The following is a 12938-nucleotide window of genomic DNA, read 5'->3' on the forward strand; positions in this document are numbered from 1 at the left end:
AGATTTAGGCTTTGCCTGTAGCAAATGGAGGGAGGAAAGTAGCACTGTAGACCGATTCACCACACCTTGAAAGAGGTATCTAAGAAAGGTGGGATGAAGTGCTGTAGAGACGTCTATGTTGCTGCTTTAAAAGTGAGATGTCTACACGGGTAGTTTAAAGAATGTGACTAAGCTTTGGATGACTGCTTATCATGATCACCGCACACTAGCGAGGAGGTAATGCTGCAGCTGTATCTGCCTGCAAACTGATGACTTTTACCCTCAGGCCTGAAGCGCCCCTTGCTTAAAGGAAGAACAAGTTGGGCTCCTGCCTCTACGTGGCACAATTAAGGGTTGAAATCTTCACTTTTAAAGGATTATAAAAGACAAAGCTCGTGCGTTGCCATGCATGAACCAGCCAGCACCGCAGAGTCACACTTAGATCTGGCACTGGTAGTCAAAGAAATGCAGTCAGGTTTAGGCCTCAGCTTTTACTGGCAAGAGCAGTCGTACATCTCTCATCCAACACATGGGCACAGGTCTGTGCTCTAATACATTCCAGCAGCACATCCTGAAAGTACATGCATCAGAAATCTGGACGCAGGTGAGTTGTGGCTCCGGCTAAAACCAAATAAATAAAAAATAAAAAATCTACTGCTTAAATAAAGTACAAATTTAGTTGCTTCACAGCCAAGAATCTAGACGCTAACATGTTCCAAATCAAAATCTGTGTCTGGCATCTGGATCCTAATGGCGGCTGACTTTCTTTTCCGCTCTGAATCACCCCAATTCCATTGTCAAGCAAGAGAGCACGTTAAGCTTCTCTGAAAATCAGGATCCCAGTGTGCTGTGCCCCAGCGAAGCAGCAGGACGTCAAATACAGCATTTTTGTCCTACCAGGGCCTGTTAGATTGGTACCACCAGCACAGCTGAACCCTGGGTGGGTTTTTTCTGCCCTCACTTCAATCCCCCCCTTCCCTCGTGGTAAGGGCATGCTGGTATAGGGAAGATGGTGAAAAACGCTGTCACATGCATCCTGCTGGATGCTACTTTTGGAAGGACGACCATCGCTCTGGTGCTCTGCAAGTGCCCACCGGAGCGACAGCATCAGGGAGGCAGAGGGATTTGGGGGGGGGGGGGGGGGGGGGGGCTGGGAGGTTTTTAAGAGGCGGCGGGGGGGGTGGGGGGATAAAAAATCCAAAGCGAACCAAAAAAGCCACCCAGCCGAGGGGAGGAGCCGGGCTAGGGGCATGGCTCTTCCCTGGGCCGAGCCTGGCAGCGCGGCAGCGCTTCGCCAAGTGGCAGCCGGCTCCGGCGGCGGCCCGGCCCCGAGGCCAGCGCGGCTGCGGGCCCCCGCGCCCCGCACCGCCGCCGGGCGGAGCGCACGGCCGGGCGGGGCGAGGCGGGGCAGCGGCAGCGGCAGCCACCGGGCCGGGCCAGCCCCCGGGCCGGGCCAGCACCCGGGCCAGCCCCCAGCCCAGCCCCCAGCCCGGGCCGGCCCGTCCCGCCGCCGGGGCAGCGAGGGGGCGCCGCGGGGCAGGGGGGGCCGGCGCCGCGCCCCGGGGCCGTGCCGGCCGCCGCCGTGCCGGAGGGCGGCGGGAACAGCGGCTCCGTCCAGGCGCTTCCGGGCGCGCCGGGCGAAGGAGGAGGAGGAGGAGGAGGAAAAGGAGGGGTAGGGTGGGTGGAGGGGAGGGAAGGAGGGAGGCCGCCTTTTTTAGGAGGGAGACCCTCCTTCGCGGCCGCCCGCTCGCAGCCATGGCTTTGAAGGAGGCGGGCGGCAGCATCCTGCCCATCAGCGACATGGTGTCGGGGCCGTCGGGCTCGCCGTTCCCCGAGGTGGTGGAGCTGAACGTGGGGGGCCAGGTGTACGTGACGAGGCACTCCACGCTGCTCAGCGTCCCGGACAGCACGCTGGCCACCATGTTCTCCCCGTGCCGGGCCGGCCCGGCGGCGGCTCGCCAGCTGCCCAGGGACAGCCGGGCGCGCTTCTTCATCGACCGCGACGGCTTCCTCTTCAGGTACGTGCTGGATTACCTGCGGGACAAGCAGCTGGCGCTGCCCGAGCACTTCCCCGAGAAGGAGCGGCTCCTGCGGGAGGCCGAGTACTTCCAGCTGGGCGACCTGGTGAAGCTGCTCTCGCCCAAGGTCACCAAGCAGAGCTCGCTCAACGACGAGGGCTGCCAGAGCGACCTGGAGGACAGCAACTCGCAGGGCAGCAGCGACCGGCTGCAGCGGGCGGCGCTGGACAAGCGCTCGGGCTTCCTCACCGTGGGCTACCGCGGCTCCTACACCACGGTGCGGGACAACCAGGCGGACGCCAAGTTCCGCCGCGTCGCCCGCATCATGGTGTGCGGCAGGATCGCCCTGGCCAAGGAGGTCTTCGGCGAGACCCTCAACGAGAGCCGCGACCCCGACCGCCCCCCCGAGAAGTACACCTCCCGCTTCTACCTCAAATTCACCTACCTGGAGCAAGCCTTCGACCGGCTCTCCGAGGCGGGCTTCCACATGGTGGCTTGCAACTCCACCGGCACCGCCGCCTTCATCAACCAGTACAGGGACGACAAGATCTGGAGCAGCTACACCGAGTACATCTTCTTCAGTAAGTGCTGCCCGCGCCCCTGCCGCCCCCCCATCCCCGGGGGATGCACGGCGGTGTGCAGTAAAAAGTCCATCTGCACCCCCGTACTCCCACCCTTGCTGTCCCAAAGCAACACGTCGCTCGAGGGAAATTGGGGCTGCCCCCTTTCCCCTCTCATGCGGCGCTGTCACCGCCACGGTTCAAATTTTATTTTGTGCATTGGCGGGGGCGGGACAGGGCAGCCTAATGCCCCGGCCGGAGCGCGGCGAGGGAGCAGCCCCGATTGCTCCGAGGAGCGTGGCGGGGAGCCGCTTCCACCTTTTGGTGCCGAGGGTGCCGCGGGGACAGCCAGCCCCCCCCCCACCCCGCACCGCCTGCCCCGTGTCGGGGTCTCCCCGGGCGCCGTGGCGCCAGCGCCGGAGCGGGGGGCTGCGGCGGCGGGGGGGGTCCCGGCCCCGCTGGCCGGGCGGGGTGCGGGAGCAGCGCTGGCTCCGCCGCGGAGGGTTGCGGCGCTCCCTCCCAGCGAGGCGGTGCGGAGATTGCAACGGCGGGGCCCCGAGCAAGGAGGGGTTTTAATATTTTATGGCTGCGTTTCCTTCCCAAGTGAAGCGCACTGCGCCTGGGCATGGTCTTCCTGAGGGAAGGGGCAGCGAAGGCACGGCCAACTTCCCGAGGAGCAAGAAAGAGTCTGGCTCCAAGGGAGGGGAAAAAAAAAAAAATGGAAAAAAGAAAAGAAACCACTCGGTAGCTAGTACACAGCTCCTAAGCAACTCTGCTGCTTGGCTGCGGGTAGCCTTAAAGGTTTCAGGTCACTTGCAAATAGGAAAATCGAGTGATGACGAATGAGTTTCAGTCTGGCAAAGTATGTGGTGCTATGTAGGGCACTGGCTGGGCAGTGGTTTCGGGTAATGAAACCGCAGCTGGATGGAGACCACCAGCCCCTGGCAGAGATTTGTATTTGAAAGGCAGAGGCAGCCTTAAACCTTACTGATGGGTTTGCGAGTCGAGTAAGGCTGTGGAAGAGAGGTGTTCTCCACTCACTTCTCTATTCTCCTGCCTCTGCGTGGTCTCACGCTCCCCGAGTGCAGGACGGATGCTTTGGTAGAGCATCTGCCTGCCTCTGTGGTGAGGTGGGAGATGCAGCCTCTAACTAACTTCACCAGTAGGGCAGCTAAACAGAAGCAACCTGTTTTGTGTGCAATACCTAGGCATGGTATTTAATAGCGGAGGGAAATGTGAATGGTTTTCTACTCGGAGGAGAAATTCATTAAATAGTTTGCATTGCTGTATATTATATACGTGGTGATCACCCTTTGCTGAGCAGACCTGAGTACTTAAAATCAATCTTCAAAACTATATTAAAACACTTTTTGAAGATTCATTGCATAACTATCGCCGGTCATATTTCATTAGGATATGTAAAAACTGAGCTGTAGAGGAGCTTTACATTCTTCTGGGTAGACTTTTATCAAGTATTTTACATGATTATTAAATCTCGTTTCAGAGAAAAATGCATGTACTGATTTTCAAAATAGTAGAAATTCCTTATTGTTATTATGAAGACTATGAAATAGCCTGTTCTACTCAGAAACAGATTTTTAGGTGCATAATTATTTGTGTGCATCTGTGATGCTCATAATGTTTTGGGTTATTTTTTTTGTGTGTGTTATGATGAGGTTGCTGTATAGAACAGTGCTCTAATTCAGGTCAGTGTTCCAAATTAATCCCTGGTGTAATACCACTGATTTAGGTGGAATAATGCCAAGGATGAATTGGATGTTGTACATAATTTTTGTTTTGATTTTTAGTCTTCCAGCTTACGATATTGTGAAAGGCATAACAGTAAGTTAATTAAATTGATACAGTTAACTGAAAATTTATGTTTTTGCCTAATGTTTTTGGTTGTGTGGTTTTTTTTTTAAATTCTGAGTGCAAAAAAAGGCTGAGATAAAAGTATGCTGAAAAGATGGGGAGCATATTTTCATTTTGGTTGCTTGTTATGCATTTAGCAACCTTTTTTAACAACTTTATACATTTTTGTATGTTTAGATAGATTTTTCTGAAATACAGCAACATGGAGACAAAACTTAAAAAATGGGAAGAGAAACAAGCAAAACGGAATGCCTGAAGTCAAGCTTTAGTTTTCTGGGGTTTTTTTGGTGTGGTATGTTGGGGTTTGTTTGGTTGGGTGGTTGGTTTTTTTTAAACTGACTAAATGTCCAATTGATGGAGACTGTTGATAAAACAATACTTTATTATTATTATTAAATGCTCTGGATGGATTAGGTGCTTGCTGTTGCTTTACTGGACTGCTGCACAAGAATCCGTCAAAGGGAGAGGAAACCTTGGAAGCCTTAGTGCTCCGCACCAGGGGTGAGAAGAGTGGTCAGGGTTGCTGGCTGTAGGCTTTCCAACAGCATTTGCCAAGACCGTATTCCTTCCTCACTCACAAACAGAACCTAATACACAAAGAGAAGAGCAGTCGTTCTTCAGTTTATTCCTTGCCACATGTCCCCATGAACCCCAGAAAGGAGGCACTTCTGTTTGGGAGGTTGCTGATTTCAAGAGCTCTCTTGGACAATGTCCAACCCTGGGCTGTGCCTTACAGACAAAAATACAAAGGCAAAAAACTTTGGGGACCTTATTGTGGTTTTGGCCAGTGTCTGAGACTTAGTTTGGTGCTAGCGGAGAAGAAACCTATTTTTACGTTCCACTGCAAAAAGCCCTAGCTGCGTTTGCACTTGTTATTCACAGCATGAGCATCTGCAACCAGCAACTCTATTAGTTGTTGGTCTGTAACTCTGTAGCAGCCACACAAACTCGTCTTTCACCATTTCTCCTGAGGACTTGTGGACAAATCTGTTTTCTAGCAATGGTAGATAGCAAAGTGATTGGAAAAGTATGTAAGGTTATATACATTCCGTGTATTTCCTTAGGTCATGAGCAGCTGAATGAGTTTCTCGCTGAGAGCTACTAAGGAATGTTTAAAGGCCAAAGGTGGCCTTTAATGTATGGTTTATAGAGCAGATTTCATGTCTGTTTCTAGTATCTCTCAAACTTCAGTAGGTATTTTGAGTTGAAATTACCACCTATCACTTTTGTTAAAAATCAAAATTATATTTTCTTAAACATTACTGCAGGTGAAATTTATCTTGGATAATACACATATATTTACTTTATTTATGGATTTCTTAGTATCTAGGGATGGATTAATTGTTGCAGACTAATTCTGATTGAAGAACCAGAGGTTGTTTGAAACTGTTTGCCAGGAAATAATGCTTCAGCCTTTGGCAACATGTTCTGACAAGTACAGAGACACACTTTCCTTCTTAGTATGCATAATTCCTATAAAAACCATGAGATTCTTTGCCCCCAGTGGTGTGCAGGCTATCATGTATGCAATGACAGCTTCATTTGTCTATGCAATTACAACATAGCCAGAATTTAACTTGCACCTTGCATTGGTGGCTTAGTTTTGAAAAGTGCTCACGCATCTGTTCCGTGTGTCTATTACAAATCCTGTCTCTTAATGGTCACTAAAAGGAGTAACTATTTATGTGGTATTGAAAAGGCTCTACCAGGGTGTACCACAAACTTTTCCTTTTTTTCTCCTGGTAGTTTGGCTCCATGCTTGAAGGCTAATGGGGACCTCTAAGCTATTGAAGCTCTTACCTTGGCTCATGTGAGGGTGACTTGGGTCAGTTAAGGTGACATGAAATGCATATGCAGTTTGGGAAAGAGGCTCCAACTCTTTTGCTGCTTAGTTTCAAGCTGTCATACAGGACCACTGATTTAATTGCCTGTTGGTGCGCAGTAGGTGATGGCCTTCACGAAAGTTGCTTCTAGTTGGAGACAGGATACTAGAAGTAAGGAGGCCTTGCTTCACATGGCTGCAGGTAGCACAACAGACCTTCTGTTAGCTGGCCTCTTTGTGAGGAAAGGGTGCAATTTACATTTTTAAGCTTTTGTGGGTTTTCTTTTTTTTTTGTGGTTCACTGTATCTCTCAGTACCGTTGTGTAATGCAGGATTGTTTGTGCATGCTATTACTATTTTTTTCTTCTGTAGAATCTAATTGGTCTTAATGGATTTTACATTTAACATCTGCTATGCAATCTGACTTAAGGGTGTTGAGAGCATCGTGCTCAGCTGGAAGCTTTCTATGCTGAACTGACATGTTTATTGTAAGAATACAGTAATACTTCATGAAAAAAACTTTGATATGTATTCTTTTTCGACACTCCTGTTTCACATGTGACATTTTCTCTTTCCTTTTCTCTTGTTTTTGTTTGTAACAGGTGACATTTGCATGAATGCTTGGTGCTTATTTTCCACTTGAAGTCATAGCACTCCGAGATTGCATTGGTTGCTGTGGAAATTGTCATAAACAAGTGATAATAATTTCATAATGAGTGGGGAATAAGCAGTTCAAAGCAATGAACTTTTAGGAAACAATGTGGTATTTTGAGGGGGTGGACACCAAAAAACCAAGCAACAACAAAACCAAACCCAACCCCCCAACAGCAACAAAAAAACACTATATATCTGAATATATCTGAAACTTGCTAGGCTGAAAAGAGAAAGAAGACCAAGACAAAAGTAAAACGAGGGTATTGCTTCTTTGTGGAATGTTAAGGTGGAGTTGGACAGTTTACTTTGAGCCTGAACCAGAGCCTCAAAGATTAGAGTACAGATTTTTGGTGGTACAGGAAGACATGAAGGATTAAATCAGTATCACAAGCATAGTGTAGAAAAGCTTCAGATTTCTGACAGTATCAAGATCTGGGAACGTTGTTTCTGGTAGGACTATTGAGCAAAGCCCTTTAAAGAGAGATTCTGTAGGTAGTCCTGTGACTTTGGAAAACTGACATAAAACTTCAGGATATTTTGCCTTATGATTCCAGCTCAACTCTAATACAGTTTAAAAATAAATAAATAATAGAGTACTCTATCTTGTCATTCTTCCAAAATATATGTCCCTGAATGTAAAGGGATGAATCAAAGTGTACAGTCATAAATTACTAATATGAGAATATCTTTCTTATGCCATCACTTGACATAATCTAGACTACTGAAACTGGTATTCTGATTTTAGTCATCTTTTCAACCAAGAGACTGTATTTGAGAATGATTTTAAAACATGAGATTAAAAAGAGGTTTGAACAGATTTGGCTTTTTAATAAACAAATAGTAAAAACAAGCTGTGTTCCTCCACAGCTGGTGTAAAGACACTGCTGCAGTAAAAAGCTGTGCCAGGAACCTCTTGATTTGTCTTATGCTTCAATATGAACATGCAAGATTCAATACAATGATTTGTGATCAGATTATAATAATTATATCCAGTTTCTGCTCTTATTACAATAAGATTATATTTTTAAGTACTGTAGAGCCACTTTAATATTTGGAGCTGAGGACTGGAACTGTTGTGCACTATTTTAAAAGTAAGATTAGAGATTAACTGAGAAAATCAACTATCCTGGATATTATATACTAGGATCAATACTAGATAAGCAATAAGCACCTTGATACAAGCAGCTGTTATTTCTGATGTTGGGAAATGGAAACACACTGGTTTTGATATTATCCCAGACTTGTACTTGTTGCAGATTATTTGGGAGCAAAGTAACAGTGTTGGAGAAGCAGACTCTGCTGGATCTGTAATATTTTGCAGGAAAACTTCTTGGTGTCAGATCACATCATACATTTTCAAGGATTTATGACAGTAGGTGCTGGGAAATGTTTACATTTCCACAGTAGGATGAGCAAATAATATTTTATTTTTTCTTTATTGTCAACATGAATTTCCAGTTATCTACTGTTCAAGCACAGAATTTATGTGTACAAAAGTTTTCCATATAATATTCTTCCAGGCACATGATTTAAAACCAAAGCATTACTGCTAATAAAATATATTTTGCAATATATTTCCTTTCTCGGTATGATATGGCTGGTATTTCACTGCTGGTTGTCTCCGGTGCAGCAAATACCAAATTTGTTATACTGTGGCGAGAATTTGTGTGGCGAACAAAAATTTACTAAGCATTGCACCAAGAGGGAGTTCATCGATTCTCATGTTATCCTCTCTTTGCCACAGTTCCACCTTTAAACGTAGATCTCTAACAATGAAAAACTGCTCAGGCAGCTCTCATAGATGTCTAAAGTAGTATGCAATGGCAATGAGAAGTTGCAGAAAGAAAGGCCCACTTCTTGGTCCGGCTGAACATCAGCGTGGCCTGAACAAAGCGACCAGAAGTGATCGGTCATTATTTTGCTGTGTTGTCAGTTTAAGGGCGAGATCTTTGGTAAGCCAGATACCTAGATGGGAAAAGAAGGAAAGTGTGTAAGGTGGTGTGCACCCATCTCATGCCTCTGGGGTCCTGGCAGCTTGCAGCCAGCTTAGTATTGCCCTGTGTTGTCTCAGCAACAGATCCTGGGTGTCACTGCAGGAGAAGTGAGTAGCACAGCCACACTTTGACTTCCCCTTTGATTTTCTGTCTCCAGTTTTGGATTACTTTACCGCCAGAGTCACGTAAGAAGTCTGCTACAGGGTTAAGGTGACCAAGGTCATATCTGCAGGGCTTATTTGACTTGCTATAATTGTTGAAAAAAGCTGGAGTCACTATACCAGCTAACACCCTAACCTGGCAAGCAGATGTTATTTTTATGTCTAAGGATGATTTTATTTCATTTCTGCTCATAAGATCTTTATTCTTTAAAGTAGGTGGAGTACTAATGGCACTCTCAAATCATGGCTCTCTTATAAACTAAGCCACTGGAATTCCAATCGAAAATCCTTAAAGAAAATTACCAGGCAAATTTCGTTTTGCTTTAGCAAATCAAATGCTTCATGATGGATTTCCTGGGGAGGTTGTTCATTCCAGCTTGATAAAACTGCATATTCTTTTTGAGAAGAGGTAATTTATACTCTATTTAAAATTCATATATCGACTAAATGCTAGGAGAAAAAAGTGCTATGTCTAAAATCATTCTCAGTGGAGTTTAAGTACCTTTCTTTAAATGTTTTGTATGATTTTTATTTTTTATTTTCAGACCAATAATGGGCATTGTGTATTTAGCTTTTGCCTCATATAAATTCAGGGTTATTCAGTGAATTTATTGTTTTTCTTTTTTTCTTTGACCTAAATGGGATTAATCGTATAAATAGGGACGAACAGTGTGTGAAACTCACACTGGAGTCCCATTCACAGCTGCAAGATTAGACCTTCACCGGTACTGAAGCAGCAAATAGTCTTGGGCTAGTCTTTCACATAAAAGTGGGATTCAGACTACATGAGTGGCTATTTGGTGTCATGACTGTTTCTAGTACACATAATCCTGGCAGGAGATAAGCAGTGACGTTTTGTAATTTTCATGGCACTTGTAGAAACTAATGGCATTCCATTTTGGTTGCATTTTATCAGATTGTGGTAACAAAACTTGTCATGTTTGTTACATTTTGACAGTTTAGCTTCAGAAGACATGTTTATATTGAAGAGTGCATCTTGTTGCAAGGTGTCACTCCATTTATATCATCGCATCTCTAAATATTTTCAGGACATGTAAAAATCACAGTGGTATTAAAGCGAGTTTCATGTTTCTAGCAACAAGATGAATACAATGCTTTAAAAACGTTTATGCAAATATTATTTCTTCTTTATGGAATGACTTCTATGTTGGTACTGTCTTTCCCAAAGTTGCTCAAAACAGCATTTAAAGACAGGGAGCAGTGTATTTACCCATTCTTTGCCCTGTGGGGCCTGCGTGGCCATAAGCAGCATCAGGACTGCTCTCAGTTACAGCTGGTGCAAGGATTCCTTCATCAGCATTTTGCAGCTGGGAGTAGCTGGGTGAAAATTTAGTTGTTCCCTTTCTCATTGCTCCCCAGATGATGCCTGAACCCTATGGCAGGGGCTTTGAGCAAAGGAGGTGCAGAGACAGGGGCCGCTGCCTCTGGTCTCTGTGCACCTCAGGTTGGCTTTGTGCTGCTGGAGAAATGTACCCTCTGCCTGACCTGTTTTCTGTTCCAATGACATTCACTTAGTGAATAAAGAAAACTAGAGTGGCTTATAGAATAAAAAGTAATAGTACTTACTTTTTAAGGGAATACTGCAACACTTTTTTAAAAAAATACTGTGAATAACTCAAATCCAGAGACCACAGCTCAATCACAAGTGCAAGTACACACAGCAACAATAACTAAGGCATTGAAGTAGATATGCTGCACATCTCTTTGCGGGGAGAAGGAGTGGGCTGAGAAACTGAAGAGAGAAATCAACACCATCGTTAACTTTTATTAATGAAAATAAATATTCCAGTTTTTCACTTAGCATATGTTCAGTTGTATTACACTTAATGTGTACAGAGATTTTCTCTTTGCATTAGCAGAAACATATGATTCAGAAATGAAATCAGTCAGTATATTTCATTTTTTGTATAAGCAAACAACAGTAACCTTCAGATGCATTTTTATCTTTTCCGTTTCATCCTTACTGGGCTTTTCCCTTTAGTGGTATTAACAAATATTCCCAAAGAGAGATCAGTTGGTGCTCAGGGACTCTCGTCACATTTTGTTGTAAACAGTCTCCTGCAACTTAAGTTAGTAGTGAAATTGTTTTATATTTTATTGAACATAGATGTTTACAGGTTCTTGTAAGGATTACAGCTATGTCAGTGTTTTCCACAGGAGTTATTAAAAGTGTACTATCATTCCAAAGGCTTTTTATCAGTGAATATTTCATATATGTCTCGGGTATCTGCAAAGCTTTTTATGTTTGTTTAATAATAGGAGGAAAAAAAGCCCAGAATTGCATAAATTCATGATTATATAAAGAAATTGTGTGCAAAACAGTTGCTTTCGTAACCTCTTACTAACAGTTTAATTAAACCAGATTTTTTTTTTCTGTTACTCAAATCCCCATTAAAACCACCATACTTGCAAAACTTCGATATTAATGACAAATGTCTATTTTGTGTATATAGGAGTATTGTCTAATGCTTCTGGTCCTTAGTCCAAGGTTCTTTCGTTCTCACTGAAACTCATGAATACAGAATAATATGAAAATCAACTACAAAAGGGTTAGAAGGCAGATAAAATAAGTCAGTAAAATAGAGTGCCAACAATTTAATCAGTGTAATGTGTAGATAACACAGTGGAGAAAGACTAAAACTAAACAACACTTTTTGCTAGCTCTTCTTAATGAACACATTTTCTTTCCCTTTCTTCTCACAGTCACCCATTTATAGCCAGTCACTTCTCAGTATTGTTCTCTTCAGACAGCTGTTACTATTTCTCACTAATGCCTACTGTGGCTTTTGAGCTGATCTGAAACAAAGCGGAGGCGTGGCTACTCTTGCCTTCCCACCTATTTTTGTCTCTTTCCAGTGTTTGGGAATATAAATATCACTCATTCTGTCCTTCTAAAAATACCAGTATACAGCCTTATAAAAGTGTGATCAATATTGCTGGAGCTACATGGACTTCAAGGGGAAATAAAGAACAAAATTATTAATTCATCTATTTATGATGCAAGATAGAATGGGACCATTGTTCAAGTAAGGTTGTGTCTGTTCTCTGTTACTTCCAAAATTTTGGCATCAAATCCCACATCTGCCTTTCTGAGTGACTTATCCATTTGAAGTACCCCTTCTTCGGAGCAGGAACTGTCAGCATCTGTATGTATAGATAAGCCTTATCATATTAAAAAGAGTAAACCAAAATTACGTGAGGAATATAACTAAGACCACTTTAATTCGCAGTTCTGCTTGGAATTTTTACTTCCCCAGCACTCACAGACTTTAATTTTCTCTGCTAGCAATCCTTCAGAAAGCTGTTTTAGTGTTGTCATAGCTCACGAACATACTGATTTTCACACTCTCAGTTTGTCTAAATGTTGTAGACAGAGATAGACAAAGTCTGTGTGGTTTTGCTCCCCAGAAAACCTCTGGAATAACAGCTAGCAATATCCTTTGGCTTCAAAATAATCCTGTAATTCTTTAGGGTAGAAGGGACAAACTTATCAGAAGTGTTTCAGTTATTCAGTGTGTGATGTTTTGAGGACTATTGAAAATTTTGAAGTTTTACCTCATAACCTGCTAAGTTTGTATCTTCCTATGACTTTTAGCTGCCTAAGTAGTCCAGCATCCAGTCATAACGCTACTCACATTTTTATTCTTGTCCTTTCAGTATTTACTTTTTTCACCTGCAGCTAAAGTAGTTTGGTGTCTAAATTGGTGGAATTATGCCCCTGAATAATTGCATCTGTGATCACATTTAATTACAGGAAGAAGAATGCGCTCGTGGTAGAGGAGATTAGGTTGAAGGCTGTCTGCCTAATCGGATCCCCGGTGACTGACTTCTGGCAGTGCTTTCTTCCCAAATCCCAT

At 44.3% G+C, this 12938-nt stretch overlaps 1 protein-coding gene across 1 annotated transcript in view; it reads left to right on the plus strand.

The window, feature by feature from the left end:
- Positions 1–1734: 1734 nt before the first annotated feature.
- The window catches only part of KCTD8 (potassium channel tetramerization domain containing 8), a 100148-nt gene continuing 88944 nt past the window's right edge, over positions 1735–12938 (plus strand). The window contains exon 1 of the mRNA XM_075709565.1: positions 1735–2578. Within this exon, the coding sequence (XP_075565680.1) occupies positions 1735–2578 (844 nt within the window). The remainder of the gene's footprint in view (positions 2579–12938) is intronic.

The sequence above is a fragment of the Pelecanus crispus genome, chromosome 4, assembly GCF_030463565.1.
Source record: "Pelecanus crispus isolate bPelCri1 chromosome 4, bPelCri1.pri, whole genome shotgun sequence".
In the NCBI taxonomy this organism is placed as follows: domain Eukaryota; kingdom Metazoa; phylum Chordata; class Aves; order Pelecaniformes; family Pelecanidae; genus Pelecanus; species Pelecanus crispus.